The sequence below is a fragment of the Mandrillus leucophaeus genome, unplaced genomic scaffold (assembly GCF_000951045.1).
Source record: "Mandrillus leucophaeus isolate KB7577 unplaced genomic scaffold, Mleu.le_1.0 Scaffold523, whole genome shotgun sequence".
NCBI lineage: Eukaryota > Metazoa > Chordata > Mammalia > Primates > Cercopithecidae > Mandrillus > Mandrillus leucophaeus.
In genome coordinates, this window is record NW_012105620.1 from 154,618 (window position 1) to 175,788 (window position 21,171).

The 21,171-nt window shown below is 36.9% G+C and overlaps 1 protein-coding gene across 1 annotated transcript in view; it reads left to right on the plus strand.

Moving 5' to 3' along the window:
- IL6ST (interleukin 6 signal transducer) overlaps window positions 1-21,171 on the plus strand; it is a 59,112-nt gene that overhangs the window by 23,194 nt on the left and 14,747 nt on the right. The window contains exons 4-14 of the mRNA XM_011996745.1: window positions 2,814-3,119; window positions 4,097-4,217; window positions 8,101-8,267; window positions 8,915-9,069; window positions 11,791-11,950; window positions 15,079-15,161; window positions 16,129-16,339; window positions 17,388-17,570; window positions 20,006-20,107; window positions 20,281-20,427; window positions 20,758-20,898. Coding sequence (XP_011852135.1) covers window positions 2,814-3,119; window positions 4,097-4,217; window positions 8,101-8,267; window positions 8,915-9,069; window positions 11,791-11,950; window positions 15,079-15,161; window positions 16,129-16,339; window positions 17,388-17,570; window positions 20,006-20,107; window positions 20,281-20,427; window positions 20,758-20,898 — 1,776 coding nt within the window. The remainder of the gene's footprint in view (window positions 1-2,813; window positions 3,120-4,096; window positions 4,218-8,100; window positions 8,268-8,914; window positions 9,070-11,790; window positions 11,951-15,078; window positions 15,162-16,128; window positions 16,340-17,387; window positions 17,571-20,005; window positions 20,108-20,280; window positions 20,428-20,757; window positions 20,899-21,171) is intronic.

Consider the following 21,171-nt stretch of genomic DNA (forward strand, 5'->3'; position numbering starts at 1 on the left):
TTTACAATTTAATCTCAGCCTGGTAGCTCTATAAAATGGAATTAATTTGGCATGGGATGGTTTTAGTGAAGCTGTGTCTCACTTTGAAAAACGGAACATTTGCCCTTGTTTTTTTTTTTTTGAGATGGAGTCTCACTCTGTCACTCTGGCTGGAGTGCAGTGGTGTGATCTTGGCTCACTGCAAGCTCCGCCTTCTGGGTTCATGCCATTCTCCTGCCTCAGCCTCCCGAGTAGCTGAGACTACAGGTGCCCACCACAACGCCTGGCTAATTTTTTGTATTTTCAGTAGAGACGGGGTTTCACCGTGTTAGCCACAGTGGCCTTGACCTCCTGACCTCGTGATCTGCCTGCCTCGGTCTCCCAAAGTGCTGGGATTACAGGTGTGAGCCACCGTGCCCAACCCATTTGCCCATTTTTAATATTTCTCTTATTCTATGTGTAAAAATTAATCATATTGAGTCTCTAATTATATCTTATGTTTTTAGTACTCTAGAGTATATTTTATATTTAACGTCCCTATAATTACTTTAAAGAAAGTTTAACAAGTGATTTTGCCAAAGAATAAAGTGATGTCTAGGGAGTTGTAAGTTCTGACCCAGTATCACAGAGTAACTTAGTAGAGATTCTCCACTAGATGAAGGACCATACTATTGGAAATTGAGAGTAATATATGCACTAAGATTTACAGTAGACATGTATAAATAACAGCAAGATGATATAAACAGGCCACATTGTAAGTTTGAAACAAAGAAATACACATTCCAGCTCTGGGTTTTACCAGCTTTATGAGAGGTCCTGGGATTCCATTTGGGAATACAATTTTGACTGCAAAAACTGTTTTTAATTTTTCCTGGGCTCACTGCAGCCTTGACCTGCTGGGCTCAAGCAATCCTCCTGCCTCAGCACCCAACCCTCACCCCCAAGTAGCTGGGACTACAGGCATGTGCACCATGCCTGGCTAATACTTGTATTTTTTTTGTAGAGATGGGGTTTTGCCATGTTGCCCAGGCTAGTAATTTTTAATCTCAAAAAAACTTCATGGGTAACTACCCAGGAACCCTACAGCAAATAGGATTTATTGAGGAAAGCCACCTTAAAATTGTGGACATTGAAGCTAGAGAAAAAGAATGAAACCATGTCAAATAGTTGGAACTTTTGTCTTGATAATAGGTAGGCACTAAATAATTTAAAGTAGAAAAATGTCATAATTATTTTAGAACAGTAACCATGACAGTAGTACGTAAGATAAACTGGAAGGAGGTCAGACTGATATAATACAGTGCCCTGTGCTTCAGCAGTCAGAGTAGCATTGGAAAGAAGAGGTTGGATGCTTATTAAGCATATAGAAGCAACAAAGTGCAATATTGTTAAGTTGGAGGTTAGAGGAGGCTGATGAGAGATGTTGGAAGATGACTACAGAGTATCTGGCCTAGATGTCTGGATGGGAGTGGTAGTGTTAGCAGAGGCAGAGAAATAAAAATAAAAAATAGTAAGTTTGAAAAGATTATAATACATATAGTTTTGGACATGCTCATTTAAAAATAGCTATGGGATATCTCAGGCAGATATATGTCTAATGGGCTGTTGAAGATATATGTCTAATGGGCATGGGGGTTTAGTGCTTACAGATGGGGATTGAGATGTCATCAACGTGGAGTAGGTGATAGGTAAAGTGTATAGTTGTGTTTAATTTTTTTTTACCTGATGTGATTCTTTGTGTTTTGTTTGCTTTGCTTTGTTTTCTTTTTTGAGACTGGGTCTCACTCTGTCTCCCAGGCTGGAGTGCAGTGGCATGATCTCAGCTCACTGCAACCTCCACTTCCCAGGTTCAAGTGATTCTCATGCCTCAGCCTCCCAAGCAGCTGGGATTACGGGTGCCCACCCCGACACTCGGCTAATTTTTTTGTATTTTTAGTAGAGATGGCGTTTTACCATGTTGGTCAGGCTGATTCTTTGTTTTTAAATAGGGGATCTCATCCCATGCATTTATTTTCACTCCGTTGTCCAGGGTGGAGTGCAGTGGCTCACTACAACCTTGACCCCTTGGGTTCACACCATCATCCCACTTCATCCTCCCGAATAGCTGGGGCTATAGGCGTGCACCACCATACTCGGCTATTTTTTTTTATTTTTACTACAGATGGCGTCTCCCTATGTTGCCCAGGCTGGTTTCAAACTCCTGAACTCAAGCGATCCTCTTGTCTCGGCCTCCCAAAAGTGCTGAGATTATAGACGTAAACCACCACACCCGGGCCCATGCATTTATTCTTAAAACTAAACTATTTGGCCATCTTGTTCTGTTCTTCCTGTTTTGTATTGGTCCCTTGCTGTTTCCTTTGTTGTCTGAGTTTTGATGTGTGGACAATGTATACGGTCTGTCTGTGACCCCCAACTGTACTCCACAATAGCATTCAGGACTGTAGAGGAGACTACCACTGCCTGTTTTCTGGAGAGTTTAGTTTAGACCTGGGGTCTAAATGGAGGGACAGGATAGGTTGTGGGGCAAGTATGAATAATGCTGCAGGCAGTCTGTGTTTCTTAAAGAAATAGTTTATACCATGAGCTATAAAGCATGAATGGGTTTTTCTTAATTCAGCTCTATTATCCTTACATTTTTTTGTATTTCTTTACAAACTCAGGCATTAAATTCTAACCATATTAATTTTCAGTTGTATATTGTCTTTTTCTGTGTCTTTAGGGATATTTTAGTGAAGGTTGAGGGACTGACTCTATATTGAGTGCTACCAGCTAGATAATCATTTTGTACCAGAAAAATTCAGTCCATTTATATATTTTCTATTGTTCCTTTTTAGGTGAACTTCTAGATCCATGTGGTTATATCAGTCCTGAATCTCCAGTTGTACAACTTCATTCTAATTTCACTGCAGTTTGTGTGCTAAAGGAAAAATGTATGGATTATTTTCATGTAAATGCTAATTACATTGTCTGGAAAACAAACCATTTTACTATTCCTAAGGAGCAATATACTATCATAAACAGAACAGCCTCCAGTGTCACCTTTACAGATATATCTTCATTAAATATTCAGCTCACTTGCAACATCCTTACATTTGGACAGCTTGAACAGAATGTTTATGGAATCACAATAATTTCAGGCTGTAAGTTTTGTTTTTGCCTTATTTCAGACTTTGTCATGACTATTGACCTGCATCTTTAATGTTGTCCTTTCCTCTTTATAAAATGTAGTAATTGTGGACTTAGTGACTTGGACATGTTTGGTTTTTAAAAAATAAGCTTAGAAGTAGGAACTACAAGTCTCCTGTCTTTCCTGAAAGTGAAGCAGTTCCAGTTTACTAGAGAAATATTTGACATGAGACCCCCCACCACAAGAAAGTATTGTTGAATTGACGTAATGATGGTAATTCTCAGTATCCCTTAATTGCTGAGAAAATGCACATGTAAAGCAGCTACCTGAAGAAAGTGAACAAATACTGGAGTAAATCCTTTTTTTCTTTTTTTTTTTTTGGCCAGGCTGGTCTCAAACTCCTGACCTCAGGTGATCCACCTGCCTCAGACTCCCAAAGTGCTGAGATTACAGGCGTGAGCCACTGTGCCTGGCCTTGGAGTAACAAAGTAAACAAAATAAACTTACTGTGATCCAAAAGTGGGTTATCTAATTTGTGGATCACCCAGACTTTACTGTTTTGGCATTTGCTTTTCTTCCAGCAGAGTTTGGGAAAGCAATAAGAAGAGAAATACAAATGAATCATTTTGACTTCTACTTAATTGCCTCTTACAAACATATGTAAATATTACTTTTAAAAATACACTTAATGGAGAAATCAGTTGATATTTTTTCCAGTTATAAATGAAAGTTGATTTTACGTAGAAAATTAATGTGAAGCAAACCAGTTGATGACAGTTAGGATGGATGTATATGTATTACTACCTAAAAAGAAGTGTAAGAGTTGGGATAGAAAAGAAATTTTCATCAACCTTTCATTGTGTTCATACTTTTTGCTTGGGTTTGATTTTTTTCATCTAATCTAGATGACAAATGCCTTGGGTAGTATATAAATTGCATAATATTTGTGGATACAAAGCTTTCTGAAAGATGTTAATTAATCCCTTTTAGTGCCTCCAGAAAAACCTAAAAATTTGAGTTGCATTGTGAATGAGGGAAAGAAAATGAGGTGTGAGTGGAATCGTGGAAGGGAAACACACTTGGAGACAAACTTCACTTTAAAATCTGAATGGTATGTTATTTTAAATTTGTTTCATGTTAGATTTATTAAGTTAGTCATTTTTGCTGGAATTTTTATTTTACCAAGTAATAATATTAAATGCTATTTTAAAACATTTAAATTTTTATTTTGTAACATTTCAAATAAATCTAAAAGAAGAGGCCAGGCGCGGTGGCTCACATCTGTAATCCCCAAGGTGTGGTGGCTCACGCCTGTAATCCCAGCACTTTGGGAGGCTGAGGCGGGCAGGTCACTTGAGGTCAGGAGTTCAAGACCAGCCTGGCCAACAGGGCAAAACCCCATCTCTACCAAAAATACAAAATTAGCCAGACATGGTGGTAGGTTCCTGTATTCCCAGTGACTCAGAGGTTGAGGCAGGAGAATCACTTGAATCCAGGAGGTGGAGGTTGCACTGAGCCAAGATCTCGCCACTACAGTCCAGCCTGGGTAACAGAATGAGACTTCATCTCTAAATATACAAACAGATAAATAAAGTAGAAAGAATAGCATAATAAATACCCATACGTACCCATCATTCAGCTTCAACACTGGTCAGCTCATGACCAGTCTTATTTCAAAGGTACTCTTTGCCCATATTGTCTTGAAGAGAGAATCGCAGACATATCATATCATTTCATCCAAAAATACTTCAGTACACATCTCTAAAAGATAAGGACATTTTAAAAAAAGTGTAACAACATACCATTGTTACACTCAAATATAAAATATTACATTTTCAGTTAGTGTTGATTTCCCCCATTGTTTCATAAATATGTGTATATGTGAATTTATGTCATGTGTCTCTTAAACTATAGGTTCTATTCTTTTTCCTTACAATTCAGTTGTTAAACTGTTATACATTGTACATTGTTTAACATATTCCCTTGTCTTTTTTTTTTTTTTGAAATGGAGTCTTGCTGTGTCACCCGGGCTGGAATATAGTGGCGTGATCTCCGCTCAGTGCAACCTCAGCTTCCCAGGTTCAAACAATTCTCCTGCCTCAGCCTCCTGAGTAGCTGGGATTACAGGCATGTGCCACCATGCCCAGCTAATTTTTTTTTTTTTGTATTTTTAATGGAGACGGGTTTCACCATGTTGTTCAGGCTGGTCTCGAACTTCTGACCTCGTGATCTGACCGCCTCCGCCTCCCAAAGTGTTGGGATTACAGACGTGGCCACCACACCTGACCCCCTTGTCTTTTTCTTTCCAAAAAATTACTGTTAGATCTACAAATTTCATCAGATTTGGGTTTGATTTTTTTTCCCCCCCAAAAAAATGTTTTGTAGGAGTGATATGTACTTCTATCAGGAACGACCAGATAATGTTTCACTGTTTTTCTTTTTTCTGATATTAAGATTGAGCAGTGGTTTTGGGTGTTGTCAGCCTTATTCCTTTATTTTACTAAGTTTCCCATTTGTTTTTTCCAAACAGATAAACTGAAAGAATTTTACAGTGAACACTCTTGCATACCCATCACCTAGATTCTACAATTAACATTTTACTGTATTTGCTTTATCACCTATTTATCTATGCATCCTTCTCTCCATCTCTCAATGAATCTCTTTTTTATATATTTCATAGTGAGTTGCAGTCATTAATATACCTCACCCTTAATCACTTCAGTATTTCATAGTGAGTTACAGTCATTAATATACCTCATTCTTAATCACTTCGGTATTTACATGAACTAGAGTTCAGTATAGTTTTCAGATAAAGTTTACATATAGTGAAAACACAGATCTTAGTGTATCATTCAGTGAGTTTTGACAAGTACAGACACCTGTGTAACTCAAATCAGTATCAAGACATAGAACATTACTAACACACCCAGAAAGTTCCCTCCTGCTCCTTCCCAGCCAGTCTCAGCAACTGCCCCACCCCATGAGCAACTACCTGTCTGATATTCTTCACCATAGATTATTTTTTCCTGCTACAGAATGTTTCATATAAATGGGATCATATAGTATATACTCTTTTGTGAAAAGTTTTATAACTCAACAGAATGTTTCCAAAATTTAACCGTGTTGTTTTCCCACTAGTATTTCCCTTACAGCTTTGAGCAGTCATCCTGATTATAATTTGTATGTAAATTACAAAACTGTGGTATTCTGTGTTTTGTTTGTTTTAGCTGAAATACTTAAAGAGAAACTTGCCTTTATCAGCTGTGGTTTACCCTGAAGTACAGTTCAGATAAGAGAAGCAAGATAGGTTTAATATTTTTCCTTAATTACCAGTTTTATAATTAGTTGATTACCTAGTATCCTCCAAAGGTACCAAAGGTAGATAATGAGGGCTTTTCTTTCTCATTATGAATTTATATTTAAACATATTTGTTGTGTTTTAATTCATTATGGATTGTCCCATCTTTGATCAGTGGCACGTTATTCAAATTGGCTCGTTCATCCTTTTTTTTTTTTTCCTGAGACAGAGTTTTGCTGTTTTGACCAGACTCTAGTGAAGTGGCGTGATCTTGGCTCACTGCCTCCCAAGTGGCTGGGTTTATAGGCACCCACCACCACTTAACACAACTTCCTTAGCCTTTAATAGCTCTCTGATACAACATGCTTTTTTACAGGCTCATCTTATGTATTTCCTCACCCAGACCTGGAATCAACCTTTTCCCAAAACTCTCTGGTTTCATTTAGTGTGAAATAATATTTATAGACTACAATCTGGGTGCTACAGGAATTCATCACTACTGGTTTGTCATAGTTTTTAGATTTTTTTCAGTCAAAAGAGTTAGGACATGTTTTGTGATATGAGATATAATACAGCTTTTAAAAATACGAATTCATACTGATATTTTCAGTTTAAAATTAGGACTATAGGTTTTTACATAATTACATTCACCTGACATCTACATCTTCTTTCTTACGAACTGAAAAACATAGTTCACAACAACGCTAACATAATTATTAATTTGCTTTAACCTATGATTAATACAGCAGCTGCAGAATAATAACACCAGTATTAGCACCAACAAAATGATTACTAAGAATGATTTTAAGACTGTTTTTCTCTATGAAGGATGTGTAGTAGTCAAATTACTGTGTTTTAATGTTACTTGAATAGTTCCATTCTATGTGGTTATACTACATCCTCAGTACACAAGTTCTTATGTTTCATTTTGCTTTTGATTTTTAGGAATTTTTCTTAATAATTATATAAAACAATCCAAAAAGTCAAATATATTAATAGTATTAAGACATGTTCAGAAAAGTCTATATTCTATTCCTGAATCCTCTGCCTTATTTCCTTCTTCTCCTTAGAGGCTGACTGTTTTTCTTTTGGTTCAATTTGGGGTTTGGTTTATCCTTCTATTTTTAAAAAGAGTGTTATACATAAATATTTTTAATTGAGGCATAATTTATATAATTAAAAATAAATATAGTAATATTGCTTGGAACTTTCCATAGTGATAGAAATCAGAAAGTAGTTGCCTAAGTTTGACTAGAAAGAGGTCAAGAGACTTTAGCTCTCAGACTAAAGGCGCAGGGGTGATAGAAATTCTTACCCCTAACCTCCTGTCACCTAGCATATTGTGCTTAAAGAAATTTCTGGTACAGTAAGGGTTCTGTTTTAGGAAAAAGAAAAAACAGCACTGGGATCACAAGGAAATAATTTTTGGAGAGGAATCAGTGGGGATGGAGCCTAAAATTTTAAAGCACAATATTTTTAGACTACAAATTTGAAAATTTTATGTCTTAAGCTATAGATCAAAGTCGATTTTAAAGAAAGGTTAATTTTTAAGAAATTTTGTTAGTGATCAACAATTTATTGCAAAGTTTGCCACAACAATCTAAGTCTCTCATCAAATTCTTTGCAAGTAGTTTTTTTCACTCTGATTTTTTCAGATGTGTTTTTAATGACTGATTCTTCAATTTTTTGTATTTAGGGCAACACACAAGTTTGCTGATTGCAAAGCAAAACGTGACACCCCCACCTCATGCACTGTTGATTATTCTACTGTGTATTTTGTCAACATTGAAGTCTGGGTAGAAGCAGAGAATGCCCTTGGGAAGGTTACATCAGATCATATCAATTTTGATCCTGTGTATAAAGGTAGTTATAAACCTGAATTTGAGAGTTTATTTGACACTGTAGTAGTTTATAAATTAAAGTAGTTTTTATATTTAGATTTTTTTAGATTTTAATGTAGATTTTTAGATTTTAATGTAGTTTTTAGATTTTAAATTTTAGATTTTAATTAATTTAGATTTTAGATTTTAATTAATGTAGAAACAAGCATTTATTTATCTTAGTGATTTTTATAAAGTAATTTTATCAATAATATCAAATAAAATTGGGAAAAAGAAAAATATCCATAATCCAACCACACTTAACAGCTGTTTTCACTTTGAATATTTTCTGTTCTCAAACATCTTACACCATTGTAATTACAGTATGTATGTTCCATTTTTATTCTCTTTTTTAAAAATTTGATATCATAGATATTTGTCTTTTGACATATGAACCTGAAGAGATTAACAAATGTAGTAAACTAACAAGGAAAACTAAAGATTCCTTGGAAGTCTTTTTTGTTTCCATTATAAGGTATATAGCATAGCATAATTTTCAGAGAATTTAGTTCATTTGGTAAGGATAAACGAATATTGTAAAATAAAGGAAGGACAATATAAAGAGTATATTTGAGTTTCTATATGAAATTGTAAAACATAGTAAACCTTAGGATTTATTTTATTTTTCAGTGAAGCCCAATCCGCCACATAATTTATCAGTGATCAACTCAGAGGAACTGTCTAGTATCTTAAAATTGACATGGACCAACCCAAGTATTAAGAGTGTTATAAGACTAAAATATAACATTCAATATAGGACCAAAGATGCCTCAACTTGGAGCCAGGTAAATTGAAAGTTACTGTTTGTTCAAATAGTCCTTCTTTCAGCCCTCTAATCTTAAAAAGGTTCAGTCATTTTCTAAATGTCTTTAAGTTTCTGGTTATGTGAAATATTTTGCTTGACACCTCTTCTGGGTCTTTATTTCAAACAAGGGGAATCAGGAAGATATCCAGATAGAAAATACAGCTTTGCTAAATACAGTAGCCTTTAAGTAAAACATGAAAATGATATAGGGTGATAGGAAATGGCTTTTCTTTTTTTTCTTCTAGAGACAAGGTGTCCATTTGCCCAGGCCGCTGGCTCACTGCAATTTCAAACTTGAGCTTAAGTGATCCTCCTGCCTTAGTCTCACTACAGGTGTGCACCACCACACCTGGCTTTTTAAAATTATTATTATATTTTTGTGGAGATGGAGTCTCACCATGTTGCCCAGGATGGTCTCAAACTGCTAGCCTTAAGCGATTATCCTACCTTGGCCTCCCAAAGTGCTGGGGTTACAGATGTGAGCTACCACTACCAGCCTAGAAATGGCATTTTTGATATGAGATACAAACAATACAAGTAATAAGAAGCAAGTTAAGTGGAGGAGCAAAAATAAAGAGATTATAAGGATAAGGTAGCTAGTGTAGGGATTGGTGTGCTGTAGTTCACCAAAATCAGCCTGTGACTTGTTTTTGTAAATAAAGTTTTATTGGAACACAGCCACACTCATTTCTTTACATATTGTCTCTGTTTTTATTCTACAGTGGAATTGTTGAGTAGTTACAAAGAGACTATCTGGCCCGCAAGCCGAAAATATTAGTAACTATTTTATCTACCTTTTTATAGAAAGTTTGTTAACCACTGAGGTAGAGGAAGGGATTGGTAGGGAACTTGTAGGACTGAAAAGGATAGATGATGCTGCTGGCAAAAGAAATACTTGGAGCTTTTAAAAAGGCTATCACCATAGCATTCAGCTATCCATACTCTTCTCTGTTTTGATTCCATTTATCACAAACAGTATGTCTTTGCTTTTGTTGCTCTGGTCACAGTGAACTTGTAAGGGAATTGGGCTGATGACTTTACTACTTGTCTCCTTACCCCACTTATCTAAAGGGCTGAGAATACAATCAGAAAAAGCAATAAAACAAAATTGGATTAATGCTTCATGTTGTACAGAGAATATACATACCTGAAGTTCTTCAAAATGTGATATTAAGTACAGAATCTTAATTCAGTGCTACAAAAAAGACTGACATTTATTTTGTATCCAATATTAAATTATTAGAGTGATATGACCAGTTATTTATCTATATTTAATCTCCTCTTTTTATCTGAAAGCTAAGTTTAAAAGCCAGGAAAACTTTTGTTTTTCTTGTTTGGGCTGGATGTCTTCCTTTTGCCCATCCACATCTATACTGTACCCTTCTCTTTGTTGTGTCATGCTGACCTGTATAGATTTCATCTGTGGATTCCCATTCTTTGTAGCTTCCTTGTGACTGGTTAATGGAAGGAAGGGACTAGGCAAGAGAGAAGACAGATAGAAGAACAGTGAAATTGGCGTGTTGATTTTCCCCGCTTCTTCCTGGGAGCTGGCCGTCTTTTTTTTCTTTTTTTCTTTTTTTTTTTGAGTTGGAATTTCACTCTTGTCACCCAGGCTAGAGTGCAATGGCATGATCTTGGTTCACTGTAACCTCCATGTCCAGCTAATTTTTGTATTTTTAGTAGAGATGGGGTTTCACCATGTTGGCCAGGTTGGTCTCGAACTCCTGACCTCAGGTGATCCACCCATCTCAGTCTCCCAAAGTGCTGGGATTACAGGTGTGAGCCACCGCACCCAGCTGGCTGTCTTTCAACTTAAGGTCACTGCCTGTCAAGTCAGCCCTCTCTAGCTGACCTTCTTTCAGGTTCTGGTACTTCTCCTCATCCCTTTGGGCCTAGACGTAGAAACAGCTCTAAGCACCAGAGTACTAACTGCACTCTCTAAGGATCCATATACTCTGCACGTAGTCCCTTTATGAAGCCCTCCTTGAATTATTCTAAGTGGAGTGTACCATCTGTTTCCTGCAGAAATCCTAAGCTATAGGCCCTGTGGAAGAAATAAAGGGAAAAAAGGAAAGATAATAGATGTTTCCATACTCCTCAAACTTAATAACTTTACTGATTTGGACTGCTTTTTAACTTACACTTATTTCTCTCCAGAGGTTGAGTTTAATGTATTAGTCTTGTTTCAGTAAAATAGTTTCGGGAGGCTGAGGCAGTAGAATCACTTGAACCCAGGAGGCAGAGGTTGCAGTGAGCTGAGATCACGCCATTGCACTCCAGCCTGGGCCACAGAGGGAGACTCTGTCTCAAAAATAAATAAATAAAAATAGTTTCTAGGCTGGGCGCAGTGACTCACGTCTATAATCCCAGCACTTTGGGAGGCCGAGGCAGGTGGATTGCTTGAGGTCAGGAATTCCAGACCAGCCTGGCCAACATGGTGAAATCTCGTTGATACTAAAAAATACAAAAAATAGCTGGGAGTGGTGGTGGGTACCTGTAATCCCAGCTACTCAGAGGCAGAGGCAGGAGAATCGCGTGAACCTGGGAGGTAGAGGTTGTGGTGAACCAATATCACAGCACTGCACTCCAACCTGGGCAACAGAGCAAAGCTGTGCCGCAGAAAAAAAGTTTCTAAATTTTAACACAACTTAGAAGACCTTACTAATTGAGATTTTCTGTTGGTTGATTTGCTTTTTTTCAGATTCCCCCTGAAGATACAGCATCCACCCGATCTTCATTCACTGTCCAAGACCTTAAACCTTTTACAGAATATGTGTTTAGGATTTGCTGTATGAAGGAAGATGGTAAGGGATACTGGAGTGACTGGAGTGAAGAAGCAAATGGGATCACCTATGAAGATAGTAAGTAAATAAGTATATGAAGAAGTAAAACTATTGGAATTCCATCTGTGAATTGGTTCTGGTTTTAATAATATAGCCTCATTGCTTCTTGGTTTGTGATCATTTTATTCAAACTGCAGTATTTTATGTTTTCATTTTTAAGGACATTAAGATGTAAAATTTAATATGGATCATTGATAGTATAAGTCTATTTGATACCTAATTAAATTATCATGGAGGCCAGGTGGGGTGGCTCACGCCTATAATCCCTGTACTTTGGGAGGCTGAGGTGGGCAGATCATAAGGTCAGGAGTTCGAGACCAGCCTGGCCAATATGGTGAAACCCCTTCTCTATTAAAAATACAAAAATTAGCCATGCGTGGTGGCGGGCACCTGTAGTCCCAGGTACTCGGGAGGCTGAGGCAGGAGAATCGCTTGAACCTGGGAGGCGGAGGTTGCAGTGAGCCAAGATCACACCACTGCACTTCAGCCTGGGTGACAGAACGAGACTCCGTCTCAAAAAAAAAAAAAAAAAAAAAAAAGTCATCATGGAATGGTGACTTAGATAATCAGAAAACCGTTGACTTAACTGTTGATAAGTCTAGAACATTTTACTCAAGGAGACTTCTCCAGAGATACTCCTAACTAGAGAATCATCCTGAATCATTAAAATCACACAGTCTAGCAAACTATACCTTAGATCCTCACTATCAAAAAGATATTTGTATTATACCTTTTATTCATTTTTTTTCTAATTGCATTTGATAAGCCCCTGGGAAGCGGTTGATCCTGGAATTTTGGTTGGTTAGTTTTTATTTTCCCTTTTTCTCCTATAGATAATGTATATGGTATAGAATTTAAAAGGCACAATAAGAGTGTACAGTCTAAAAGTAAGGTCTTCACTGCAAAGCAGCTGATGTTACTAAGTTCAAGAAATAATCCTGTGGCATAGATTTTTCATTTTGAGACCTTCCTATCACAGACTCATCTCTTAGTTATCAGTGGCAGTAGCTGTGGCTGAAAAAAATCCCCTACCACCTATATCCCATTACTTCCAGCTCTTCTAGAGGTTTAGGTCATGTGACTTGAGAATGTCAAAGGCAGAAAAGTACCCTCCTCCCCTAAGAATTTTCTCTAACTCATAAATGCTGAGAAAGAAAGCAGTTTTGCTATTGCTGCTTTGGGAGTCCTCAGCCAGATTGCTTTGTCTTAACCAGGAATCCTTAAAATGAGATACATGGGGAGGAGTTAATGAAATACTTACAATATTGTGGTTAGTGCCTGTGTGCATTTTTAATGGACAAATGTACATAATCTTCGTCAAATCAATGAGTGAATGAAGTCTCTGGGTTCTCTTTATGTTAGGAAATATTTCCAGCTCATTTTTTTTTTTTTTTTTTTTTGTAATTTCATGTTCTTTATTCTGTGTGGGTGCTGCACTGTAGTCATGTGAATTTATGTATTTGAACTTCTGTACCAGCAGCCTTTTTCCCAACCTTCCTGGTCTGCCTGTCCTATCCTTTCTGTTTTGTTGTCTGTAATTGCCTCTTCATGATTAGCATATCAGTACCTAGATTTTTTTGTTGTTTTTTGGAAATAGTGCCTTACTCTGTTGCCCAGGCTGGAGTGCAGTGGCATGAATACGGCTCACTGCAGCCTCAACCTCCAAGGCTCAAGCGATCCTCCTGCCTTAGCCCCCAACGTCGCTGGGACTACAGGCACGCGCCACCATGCCCAGCAAATTTTTGCATTTTTTTGTGGAGACAAGGTTTTTCCTTGGTGCCCAGGCTGGTCTTTAACTACTGAGCTGAAGTGAACCACGTGCCTCGGCCTCCCAAAGTGCTGGGATTGCAAGCACGAGCCACTATACCCAGCCTCACTGCTTAGATTTTATTCAACTCCTTTCTTATTCTACTGACTACCATATCTTGCTATTATATTTATAAAAATTTTGAGAAACCAGTTAATGCCATTGATTTTTTTAAAGACAAACTTTTTACAATAAAAAGCTTAACAATGATAAGTAAAAATGAAATGTCAGTTGATATTACTTATTGCTAAAAATTATATACTACTCTACATTTAATGGCTACTATAAAAGTTTTAAAAAATAAATACTGCAGGTATTTTTAAAACCAAATTTAATTACTGGTATTTAACAATTTATGTTTTGGCTGGATATGGTGGCCACACCTCAGCTACTTGGGATGCTGAGGTGGGAAGATCACCTGAGCCTAGGAGCTGAAGGTTATAGTGCACTACAGTCATCCACTACACTCCAGCCTGGGCAACAGAGCCAGACACTGTCTCTGGAAAAAAACACTGTTTTATGGAGTGCTTTTTCAGATGGTTAGTGATTATCATAACAATACTATGCATTTGTTTTTATTACATCCCATCACTCTCAATCATCCTTACATAAAGTAATAAACTTATTTTAGTACATTTATCTTAATTTGTTTTATTATTCCTATGAATATTTAGGGGTAAGCAATGTGTTTAAATAGATTTTCCAGTTTGATTTTCAGCGATAAGTAGTATCAACTTATATTTGTTTCATTTTTATTTTTCACTGTTAAAAACTTTGTTTCAAAAAGTTCATTTTTTCTTTAAAAATCATACAAACTAATTTTTCAAAATTTTTATAATCAGAAGACCTGGTATTTAATAGAATAAGAGAGGAGTTGAATAAAATCTAAGCAGTGATGTGTTGATCATCAAGAGGCAATTACAGATGACAAAACAGAAGTGAGGACAGGCAGACCCAGGAAGGCTGGGAAAAGGCTGCTGGTACAGGAGATTCAAGTAGATTAATACACAAGAATACAGTGCAGTATACAAACAGAATAAAGAGCATGAAGTTATAAGAAAGAATGATGCATATTTAGTTGTTGCTCAGGATACATTTTTACCTTTACAATTTTGAGGTTAGAAAAGAGTTCCAGTATAATTGGAATCATCAGGCTATCACCCTGACTAAAGGAAGAGCCCGGTGTGTTATGCTGGGGTGGGAAAATGCTGGTATAAAGAGGTAGAGACACCATGCAGTTGAAGGGCAAGAGTACTAAGAACAAAGTAAAAATAATTTGCAGAATCATATTTTACTGTTAAAACCTTTTTATTTTAAGAATTTTATGTCTTTTCTTTAGGACCATCTAAAGCACCAAGTTTCTGGTATAAAATAGATCCATCCCATGCTCAAGGCTATAGAACTGTACAACTCATGTGGAAGGTAAAAAATCACATTTATAGTCCTTTATCTCTTGTAAATCTTTTTTTTTTTCTTTTTGAGACGGAGTCTCACTCTGTTGCCAGGCGGGAGTGTAGTGGCGTGATCTTGGCTCACTTCAACCTCCGCCTCCCGGGTTCAAGTGATTCTCCTGCCTCAGCCTCCCAAGTAGCTGGGACTACAGGTGCGCGCCACCACACCCAGCTAATTTTTGTGTTTTTAGCAGAGATGGGGTTTCACCATGGTGGCCAGGATGGTCTTGATTTCTTGACCTCGTGTTCTGCCTGTGTAGGCCTCCCAAAGTGCTGGGATTACAGGTGGTGAGCCACCACACCCAGCCCTTATAAATGTATTTTGTATGGTATTATGAGTGGAGGTCTTTTAAATAAATTTTTATTCATCTTAATAGCAAAGCATTTGATTACTATTTTTACTAAATAGAAAGGTAATGCTTTATATATATTATGTAGAAGTCAGGTTCATGAACTACAAATAATACCTTACAGGTATTTAATTACGGTTCTGTGAAAGTGTAAGTTCTGTAAGAAAAGGGATGTTGTTTTGTACTTTGGAATTTTCCGGAGTACCTCAGAAAATAATAAAAGTTTGTGATAATTAAAATGTATGCTGATAAGTGCATGAGTAGATCATACTAAAAAAGAAGGTAGAAAAATACTCAAGCATAAAATAAATAATTTAGGCCTACGTAGCCACAGTGCAGAATTGCATACAGAACCAAAAGCTAACAGAATGATGCTACTTACCCTCTTTTAGTTGAGGTCGTGCTTTTACTCTTCATTTAGTATATACTAGTTTTATTTCAGAACCGAATTTAAAATGAGATTGTGAATCCTTTGCAGTTAAATATTTAGAGATTTGACATGATGGCACGATTTGTGAATATGAAGAAAAACTGATTTTTATTCAAGATTTATGAAATTGTTTTTAAAAATAAACTATTTTATTACAGACATTGCCTCCTTTTGAAGCCAATGGAAAAATCTTGGATTATGAAGTGACTCTCACAAGATGGAAATCACATTTACAAAATTACACAGTTAATGACACAAAACTGACAGTAAATCTCACAAATGATCGCTATGTAGCAACCCTAACAGCAAGAAATCTTGTTGGCAAATCAGATGCAGCTGTTTTAACTATCCCTGCCTGTGACTTTCAAGGTTTGTATCTGTGAGATGGAGTCTGACTCTTGGATGGAAAAGTGGTGGTTAGGTATGGACAGGGCTCCCATAAAAAACATGAGTTATCTAAGACTGTCTCCTCAGTATCAGGGATAATCACTGTTTTATTTTTTAATTTTTAAAATTTTATAAATAATGATTATTTTCTTTATTTTAGAGACTGGGTTTTGTCGGGTTGCTCAGGCTGGTGTCAAACTCCTGAGCTCAAGCAATCTCCCCTGGCCTCCCAAAGTGCTGGGATTACAGGCATAAGCCACCACACCCAGCCAATGATTGCATTTTTAGGAATCAGTCAGCAGACAAATTTCATCAGGATGGAAGAAACATTTCCATCACTACATGCTCACTTAAACTTCGCAGTAAGCTACTTCATTCATTTAAGCATATTCTGGTTACTTACCTGGTTTTTAAAATATTATTTCAAGATTTTGAGAACTTTGTATACATACGACTGAAATATGTTTATCTGTAGTTTTATTTGTAGCTTTCAAAGAAGAAAAATTGCAATTACAAACTTACAAAACATTTGAAGAATTTAGGGAAAGCAAATTTTTTTTTCTTTTTGAGACAGTCTTGCCCTTTTGCCTAGGCTGGAGTGCAATGGCACAATCTCGGCCTCTGCCTCCTGGCTTCAAGTGATTCTTGTGCACCAGCCTCCCAAGTAGCTGGAATTAAAGGCACGCACCACAATGCCTGGCTAATTTTGTATTTTTAGTAGAGACGGGGTTTCACCATGTTGGCCAGGCTGGTTTTGAACTCCTGACATCAAGTGATCTGCCCTCTTCGGCCTCCCAAAGTATTGGAATTACAGGAATGAGCCACAATGCCCAGCGGGGAAGCAAAATTTAAGTTTAAAAATTAATTGACTACTTTACCTGTAAGTTATAATAAAGTGCTTTTATGCAAGGAAATATATGTTATATGCTACAAAAATTGATAAATCACATGTTTTGGAAATGACTGTAAAATATGGAAATTTCAAATTTGTGAATACTTATTATTTAAATATTCAAACTTTGTTTTAAAGCTACTCACCCTGTAATGGATCTTAAAGCATTCCCCAAAGATAACATGCTTTGGGTAGAATGGACTACTCCAAGGGAATCTGTAAAGAAATATATACTTGAGTGGTGTGTGTTATCAGATAAAGCGCCCTGTATCGCAGACTGGCAACAGGAGGATGGTACTGTGCATCGCACCCATTTAAGAGGTATACCTGACTAGAAACATTTAAGTTGATATCCTTTTTCTAACTCTTTAGGCAGCTTTTTATTTTGCTTATAGTGTTGTGGTCCATTGAAAAGACTTCCAGTTTATCATAGCCTCACTACTTACTAGATGTGTGACTTTCTGCAAGTCATACTTAACCTCTCTGAATTACAGTCTCTTTATGAACAGAGTGGGGTTAATACTTTCTTCTTTTTGTACCCCAATATGATTTTATCGTCAAGGGGAAACTCCTAAAACTACAGAGTATAGAGAAATATAATAGTCCGAACTTTGCTGTTGATAGTTGTATGTTCTCTGTACCGAACACCCTCATTCTTCAGATGAGAAAATAGTTTCCTAGAGCATCTGGATGACTTGTTTAATGTCTTAGAGCCGTCAGATAGGGGAAGCAGAACTGGAACTCAGATTTCCTTGTCTTTCAATTGGAAGTAGTAACAAAGGACAGAAGTAATGAGTCATAGCGCTCCAGTCTGTGTGTTACGGTGCTGCTTAAGTGGTTATAAAGTGATACAACTTTGAAGAGAAAAAAATTCAGTTTATGTTCTTTTGTTGATAAAGAAGGATAATTAATAATTAGAATTCAGCTGTGAATAATATGATTAGTTAGAGAAAAGCCCTAAGCAGAGAGATTCCTGCCATAAAGTTTTTGAACTTTAGTCATAACACAGTATTAGTATACAGTTTTAATAAGCTTGGTTTTCTAGTTTACTGACTTTATCAAATTAAAAACATGGTAGAGCTTAGGGAGGAAACAGGCTGGAAATAACTATAGAAACTTTAAAAAAATAAATAAATACAGGGTCTCACTCTGTTGCCTAGACTGGAGTATGGTGGCATGATCATGGCTCACTGCAGCCTTCAACTCCCAGGCTGAAGTGATCCTTCTGCCTCATCCTCTGGAGTATCTGGGACTACAGGCACATGCTACACTCAGCTAATTATTTTATTTTTTTGTAGAGAGGGAATCTCACTGTGTTGCAAAGACTGATCTCCAACACCTGGCCTCAAGCATTTCTCTCACTGAACCTCCCAAAGTGCTGGTATTACAGGCATGAGCCACTGCTCAGAGCCAATAGAAACTTTTTAAAGAAGCGGCCAGTGTGGAGGCTCACACCTGTAATCCCAACACTTTGGGAGGCTGAGGCGGGCAGATCACCTGAGGTCAGGAGTTTGAGACCAGCCTGACCAACGTGGATAAACCCTATCTCTACTAAAACAAGATCAGCTGGGCATGGTGGCACATGCCTGTAATCCCAGCTATTTGGGAGGCTGACGCAGGAGAATCCCTTGAACCCAGGAGGCGGAGGTTGCAGTGAGCCAGGATCGCGCCATTGCACTCTAGCCTGAACAACAAGAATGAAACTCCATCTCAAAAAAAATAGAAGCTAGCATAGGTTGTGGAGACATTAAGTTTGGGTAGGTAGTCGTATATTGCTCAGTAACCCTAAAAGCAGCACGTTAGAGTAGAATATAGAAATTGTTCATTTTTTGGTAATACTGAGTCATCAAGAATAGGTAAAATCACTCTGTTTAAGAAGATAAAGGAGCAAGTAACTTCATGCGTAATAGTTAAGGAATATACATTCTTGTTGAAGGTATACATTTCAGTGAAACATTTTCTAATATGTACAGATAATATACTGTATAAAAAAGAAAAATTTTAGTGGTGCATGCTAAAAAAGATAAAAATAAAGGAAGTTTGTTTTTGTTTTTGTTTTTTTTGAGGCAAAGTCACTCTGCCGCCCAGCCTGGAGTGCAGTGGCACGATCTTGGCTCACTGCAACCTCCGTCTCCTGGGTTCAAGTGATTCTCCTGCCACAGCCTCCCGAGCAGCTGGGACCACCACCATGTCCAGCTAATTTTTGTATTTTCAATAAAGGCGGGGTTTCACTACGTTGGCCACGCTGGTCTCAAACTCCTGACCTGAAGTGATCCACTCACCTCAGCCTCCTAAAGTGCTGGGGTTACAGACGTGAGCCACGGTGCCCGGCTGAGGAAGTTTTTTAAGATACCCTTTTTTCCAACTCACCTGATAAACTAGGGCCATTAGTGCTTTCCCCTAGGTCTTACTAGTTTAGTCATCTTGCTCCTTAGGCTGTTCTCTCTTGTAGGTAAGCCGTACAAAAATTGTCAGACTCTGTAAGATCCAGAGTAATCTGAGATCGTTGTTTTATAAATTATAGATATAAATACCATCATTATTCTTAACAATATATTTTTTTATCCACTGCATTGGCAATACTTTTACAGAGATTAAGCTTGAATCCGGTACACAAAAGGCAATGCGTACTTAGACAACTGCAGTTTTAAAAGAAAATTAAGTGGTCATGAAATTACAATGTAAAATAAATTGTGGTTTTTAACTTGACTTTTTCATTATGGAAAAACATGCTTAATCTGCTGTTCTTGCTTTAGGGAACTTAGCAGAGAGCAAATGCTATTTGATAACAGTTACTCCAGTATATGCTGACGGACCAGGAAGCCCTGAATCCATAAAGGCATACCTTAAACAAGCTCGTAAGTCCAAACTCACTTCTTTGAAAAAAAAAGTTTAGGGCTTTGTATTAACAAACACATTTTATCACTTTTGAATAAAGATGTATCTCATATGTTCAAATAATTTTATGACAAGGAAATTTTACTAGATTCTAAATGATTTTCAGTTAGCAAATGTGTTTACTTTCTTACAGCACCTTCCAAAGGACCTACTGTTCGGACAAAGAAAGTAGGGAAAAACGAAGCTGTCTTAGAGTGGGACCAACTTCCTGTTGATGTTCAGAATGGATTTATCAGAAATTATACTATATTTTATAGAACCATCATTGGAAATGAAACTGGTAATAAAACTGTATCAGTTATTAAGAATCAGTTATTTTTTCCTTAAGCTTTTAAGTACTAATTTAAGTCTGTTCTTCTTATGTTATACATCTTATTATAGTATGTTGGCCTCAGGAGACACCTGAGAATTTGCCTTATGGTTGTTTTCATGGATTTATTTAAAAAGTACTGCATTGTGCTTTAGAACATAAAATTATGTCAGAACATTATAAACGTTGTTTTCTGACAAAAATACTTCGCTTCTTTAATACTTTCACAATACCGAATATAGGCCAGTTAAGCAAAAGCATTGAATGGTTGAATGAAGCACAGTTCTTTATTTCTTCCAGCTGTGAATGTGGATTCTTCCCACACAGAATATACATTGTCCTCTTTGACTAGTGACACATTGTACATGGTACGAATGGCAGCATACACAGATGAAGGTGGGAAGGATGGTCCAGAATTCACTTTTACTACCCCAAAGTTTGGTAAGAAATAATGAAGTTTGGTTTTTTTCTTTCTCAAACTTAGATTAGAAATGAACTTAGTTTATGTGCTAAAATTGTGTTAAAAAGTACGTCTTTGGAGTCATCATGATTTTTATATTATGTGGCTTTGGTTGGTTGTTTCTTTATAGAAAGTGTTATTTCTCACCTTTTTGGTATTTTATTAACAACTTCTGACTGTATTCAGCTATACTGAAAATCCCAAAAGAATTCGTATATCTTTCCAAGTGGGTTCATTTTTTTCACTGGTTTGGG